The following is a 6,298-nucleotide window of genomic DNA, read 5'->3' on the forward strand; positions in this document are numbered from 1 at the left end:
GCGGAGCAAGGAGCCTGCTTCTCCCTCTGACTTTGCCTTCCACTCTGTCTGCCTGTGCTCGTTCTCGCTCTCTCTCATAAATAAATAAAATCTTTAAAAAAAAAAAAAAAAGACCAAGGTGCCACCTATCTATCTGTATTTTTTAATATGGAGGTAATTCTAGTTAAAGCTCTAAAACATGATGGAGTAGGCTGTTCATCTTTCAGTAAAATACAGAAGTAACAAAGACTCTTCAGTAATGATTTTTTAAAAGACACATTAATCCCGTTCTTCTTTTATTTTCTCAGGACAAGTGTTGAAGGTAAACATGTGGCGTATGCTGCTTTGTGAAGCGGTAGCTGCTGTTATGGCCAAGGCGTTTGATATCCTGGGAATAAAACCTGTCCAAAGAATGTAATCCTTCTTTGAACACTGTGTGTTTTTACCAAAAATAGCCATTTAACACTATTTGCTTTTTTACAATCATGCAGATACAAAAATAAGTAAAGGAAATTTGTCAGCGATCTATGTAATGTGTTTTTTTGTTTTGTTTTGTTTATTCTTCTAACAACCAGGCCTCTGGAAAGAAAAACATTACTTTCACTAATATGCTAATTTCTGCTGACCATTTAAGCAAAAATTATGTAGTGGGGTCATGGAGTAAGGTTTATTGTATACTTCAGTGAGAGTTTTTATTGGGTAGGCTGTGTTGGATGTTTTCTTGTTCATTTTAATTTGATAAGGAGTGCCATTTATGGAGCTCTGCTATAGACCCAGGAATTTCACATGTCTTCATTGTCCCATATAGTCCTCATACCATTATTCTTTTGTTACACTCACCCCTGTTTGGCAAGTGACAAAACCGAGGCTTCGCAGAGGTAAGTATTTTGCCCTAGAGTACTCATATAGAAGACCAAAATTCATATCTATGTGTGTCTGACTCCTCAATTTAACCTCTTTCTTTTTTAGCAAAAGATGCATTGGGAATATAACAAACCTGGATTCAGGGGAAGGTCAAGAAAATTAACAGACTGGAACTTTTTCAGAAAGCTACAGAAGCTTTCTGAAGCTATAGATTAACTCTTCACATGTCATTGGTCATGTACCAGTTTAGTTGCAAGGGAAGCTGGAAAAACTTGAATAAACAAAACACAGAATTGCCATTATTAGCTTAGATCAGTCAAGATTCATCTCCTAGGCACGTTGAGTTTTTTCACTCCAAGAAACTGGAGTTACAGAAAGACTAGGTAAAGATTTCTGGTGACAATGAAGGTGGTCGGGGAAGGGGGTGATTGTTGGGTTAATAGTTAATGTAATTTGCCAATATAAAGATAAGATTAGAGTTCATGTAAAGAACAATACTTGGGAAACAAATGCTTAAATGAACATGAGCTGTGTTGTACCATGCTGTTTTTAAGCATCTCCAAGCCCAAAGGAACCTAAGAGATCATATTAATGAATTAAAACAGTAGCTACAATTGAGAAACAAATGGGTATATAAAAGGTTGAAATGTTCACACAATATCATTACTCTATAGCAAACATTGAAGCTAAACAATTATCCTTTTAGCCTGGTAACTGCAAAGAGAGAATCTACTACTGAGTCCACTGGTCAGGAGATCCAGGAGTTTTATGGGTGAAAAACAGGATTCAGTGAGATATAGGAGGAACTAATGGAAGACTGAGGTGCATGTTAAATTAACCAAAGGTCATAATTAGTTCGTATACTGACAAGTCAGTCTTCTGCTTCCTGATAAAGTAACTTTGTGCTTATTTAATCTTTAAAACATTGTCTTATCAGAAATTATAAATATCAGGTAATAGGTAATAACAGAAAGTTGTTCTTAGGAAATAATAGAGTTCTAATTAGCCTATGCTTAAGGTGCTAGTCTTTGGGAGAAAATGGGAAGACTGTCAGGAAACAAAGAATTCCCAGTGAGGGTATGAGATTTTGGAGGGAGAAAGTGAATATTGGTAGTCCAGACCTCTGGATGAAGGAAGGTTTGAGGCAGCTCTCTGTCAGAGCAATGTGTTGAAAGTCCTGGTATACAGAACTATTTCTTAGCCAACAGTTCTGTGTGTGACCTTGTTTTGGTTTTCTGTCTCCTAGGAAAGTGAAGGGGGCGGGGAGGTATCAGACTAGAACCTGTCTAATGTTCCTGCATTTCAACCCTGACATCTGATGATCTGACATGCATATGACCAGAGCCCCAGAAAACCATGTTGTCATGGTCTCTATAGCCATCCTTTAGTAACTGACTGGCTGCTAGGTTCTAATTGTCTTTTTGTCATTGAGTTCTATTTTAATCCCATCATTGTTGGAAAACACATTTCTATTCCAAAATGCATTATTTCAATTATTTGAAATTTGTTGAGGCTTGCTTTATAACCTAGGAGTTGTTCAGTTTTTACAAGTGCACCGCATATACCTGAATATGATGTCTGCAGTTTATTGGATACACTATCCTGTATAGTTCTTTAAATCTTTTATATCCTGACGTTTGCAAAAATGGATTGAGGAACTTCTTAAGTGTGCATTCCATAAAAGGAATGAAAAGCTGGCAAAAATTGTTATAGTCAACTTTTTCAGAACTGGAAACTAACTAAAAGTTTACAGACCAGGGCAATGTAATCAAGAAGAAACAGCTGAATCTTGGTAAGAGCAGATAGCTTTGTGGCATTTTAATTTCGCCTGGTCTCATTCCCCCTCTCCTTAGCTTAGCAGTGGCCTTGAAGATAACAGCCACATCCCCTGTGAGCATACCAGTACCACAGTGAGTATAATGGAACTGACTTGCAAAAAAATTGTGCTTGTTTCTTTTGAACCATCTGGTGGCTTCTTGGAGAACAATTTCAAAGGATTTGCCTTTGTCTTGCCTAACTCATAATTCTCCAGTACGGAAATAGTTATCTAGGAGGCATTTATCAAAAACACTCACGGGCAAATGTATTAGTTGTTGCTGACTGGGGAATGAATAACATTTTGGGGGGTGGTATAGAATAACCAAAGATCCTGGGAAGAGGCTGGGGAATGAGACTGCTTTGATGAATAAGGACTTAGAAAAGTGCTGACATACTACTGGGTATCTAGAAAGCCATGCTCATATCCAGGATTGTGCACCTACTCAACAAAAACTTTAAAAGGTCCACCTCCAGCTGATTTTTAAGGCTCTGCAAGCAAGAAGTAAATACTGAGGCAGAATTATGACCTTCCTGGTTGAGTGTTGAAAGTTGTACCAGCATGCACAGAGCAATTAGTGGGGAAAAGTTAACAATGACAACAAACATCACTAACAAACCCTGGGGTGGGGAGGATAGTACCTGATTTATTTATACAGAGTTGCCACATTCAAATATTTAAAATGTCCAGTAGTCAACAACCAAAATGTTACAGGAGCATGTAAAGAAACAAAATACGGCTCATAGCTAAGGAAATAATAGAAATTATTCCCCAGGAAACCCTGACATTGGACATGCAGGACAATGACTTAATTAGCTATTTGAAATATATATATAAAATACTTATATATATTTATATATAAATATATAAATATTTATACATATTTATATTTATTTGACATAGGTCACAAGTAGACAGGCAGGCAGAGTGGGCAGGTGGGGGAAGCAGACTCCCCGCTGAGCAGAGAGCCCAGTGTGGGGCTTGATCTCAGGACCCTGAGATCATGACCTGAGCCGAAGGCAGAGGCTTAGCCCCCTGAGCCACCCAGGCACCCCTGAAATATATTTAAGGAGTTAAAGGAAACCATAAGAATATCTCTCCAAAAAGAGACTAGGAATGAAGAGATAGGAATAAGAAGTCAAGTAGAATTATGGAGCTGAAAAGCATAACTGGAAAGAGATTCACTAGAGGGGCCCAATGGAAAGTTGAATAGATAGAAGGAAGAACTAGTGAACCTGAAGATAAACCAACTGAAATTATCCAGTCTAAGTAACTTTTTTTTTTTTTTAAGAGGGATCAGAGCGTAAGAGATGTGTAGGACATCATCAAAAACATCAGCATGTGTATAATAGGAGTCCCAGAGGAGAGAAAGAGGCAGAAAGAAGTTCAAGAAATAATAGCTGAAAACTTCCTAAATTTTTTAAAAAGATTTTATTTGTGAGAGAGCACACAAGCAGGGGGAGTGGCAGACAGAGGGAGCAGGTTGCCTGCCAAGCAAAGAGCCCACCATGAGAATCAATCCAAGGATCACTACCTGAGCCAAAGGCAGATGCTTAACCAACTAAGCCACCCAGGCATCCCCAAAAGCTTCCTAGATTTGATGAAAAACACAAATCTACACATACAAGAAGCTTGATGAACTCTAAGAAGCTCAATAAATTCAGATCCATTCTTAGACACATGATCAAACTGTTGAAAGACAAAGAGAATTTTGAAAACAAAAGAAACTACTCATCATGTGCAATTGATTATCAGGATAAGAGCTAATTTCTCCATAGAATCCATGGGGACCAGAAGACAATGGAATGGTATATTCAGAGAGGTGAAAGGAAAAAAACCTGTTAACTATGACTTCAATGTCTGGAAAAACTACTTCAAAAATGAAGATACACAGTGGAATATTATTTAGCCATAACAAATGAAATCTTGCCATTTACAACAACATGGATGGACCTAGAGAATATAATGTTAAGCAGAATAAGTCAGAGAAAGAGAAATACCGTATGATTTCACTTACGTGGAATTTAAGAAAACAAAACATACAAGGGAAAAGGAAAACACAAACCAAGAAACAACTCAACTATAGAGAACAAACTGATGGTTAGTTACCAAAGGGGGCGGGGAATGGGTGAAATAGGTGATAGGGTTAAGGAGTGCTCTTGTTATGATGAGCACTGTGTAATGTATGGAATTGTTGAATCACTATTGTACACCTGAAACTAATACTATGTTAACCATAATGAAATTAAAATTTTCTATAAATAGCCCCCCCATGAAGACAAAACCGACATTCTTAATGAACAGAAATTGAAAGTTTGTCACAAGGAGACCTTCCCTACAAGAAATGCTAAACACTAAAATAAAAGGACACTAGATAATATTGCAAATCCACACAAATAAAGAATGCCAGTAAAGGTAACTATATAGATAAGCATAAAAGGCAGAATTAATGTATTTTTTGGTAATTTTTTCCTTATTTAAAAGATAGCTGCATAAAACAGTAACTGTAAATCTGTGTTTATGGGCATCAAGATGTAATTTGTGACAAAAACAACAAGAGCAGACATAGCAAAGATTTTGTATGCTATTGATACTAAATTGTTACATTAATTCAATTATAAGGAATGAAATCTTGCCATTTTCAACAACCAGGAGGTATCTCAGGGGCATTATGCTAAGTTAAGTCAGAGAAAGACAAAAAATACCATATGATCTCCCTTACATGTGGAATTTTTAAAAAATGAAAAAACTCTCATGGGGAACAGATTGGTGGTTGCCAGAGATACGGTGGAGGGTGGGAGATATGGGTGAAGGGAGTCAAAGGCAAATAGAAAATAAATATGGTGCATTACTTAACAACACCAGCGACTGGTTTACTATTATCTAGTAATTTGTGACCAAAAACAAAACTCAAGAAAAACAACCTCAAATTATGTAAACTGTATACATTCTGAAACTAAATGGTGGCAACAAGGCCATACTTCAAATTCTGGAAGTTATATACAATTTATACCTACATGTACTCTGTAATTAAGCAAGTATTATCTATAACCCCCAATATGACAGAGTTTAGAAGGTGGGGGAAAAAACCTATTCACATTAAAAAGATTTTTTATGTGTCCCCACTCTGAAATGTTTGTCTCTCAATTGCTGGAATTACTGCATGGGTCATATGGCCATTCCTAGCTGAAAAGATCTGAAGAGAAAGCAGTTTTCAGCTGGGCATATTGCCCTTCCCTCTCTCAGGGGAGGAGAGGATTGGACCTCTCATGAGATTCTCTCATAATATCTCATAGTAATAAATAAAGGGGGAAATACTGGGCAGATGGTCAGCAGTGTTTTCCACATCAAGTTTTTTTTCTTGAAGAAACAAACTGGCTTAAGTAATGAGGAAACAAAGTCCACTTGTAGAGATTGCAAACTGAGTTGACTCATTAACTCTGTGGTATCATCTAGAGCCCTAGTTGTTTCCCTATCTCTTCTCTGCCATCTCTTAGCACTGACTTCAGTCTCAAGTGGATAGCAAGATGGCTGCCACAACTTCAGGTGTAATTTAAAAAATACTACTTGCATTTCTACATACTTGGAATGAACAATACAAAATGAAATTAAGAAAATAGTTCCATTTATAATGACATC

General features: G+C 37.0%; 1 protein-coding gene across 1 annotated transcript in view; it reads left to right on the forward strand.

Annotated features, from left to right (window-relative positions):
• The window catches only part of RARS1 (arginyl-tRNA synthetase 1), a 27,239-nt gene extending 26,736 nt beyond the window's left edge, over positions 1-503 (forward strand). Inside the window, exon 15 of the mRNA XM_059417322.1 lies at positions 288-503. Within this exon, the coding sequence (XP_059273305.1) occupies positions 288-397 (110 nt within the window). The 3' untranslated portion in view covers positions 398-503. The remainder of the gene's footprint in view (positions 1-287) is intronic.
• Positions 504-6,298: the final 5,795 nt, after the last annotated feature.

Source organism: Mustela nigripes, chromosome 12 (genome assembly GCF_022355385.1).
Source record: "Mustela nigripes isolate SB6536 chromosome 12, MUSNIG.SB6536, whole genome shotgun sequence".
Lineage (NCBI taxonomy): Eukaryota > Metazoa > Chordata > Mammalia > Carnivora > Mustelidae > Mustela > Mustela nigripes.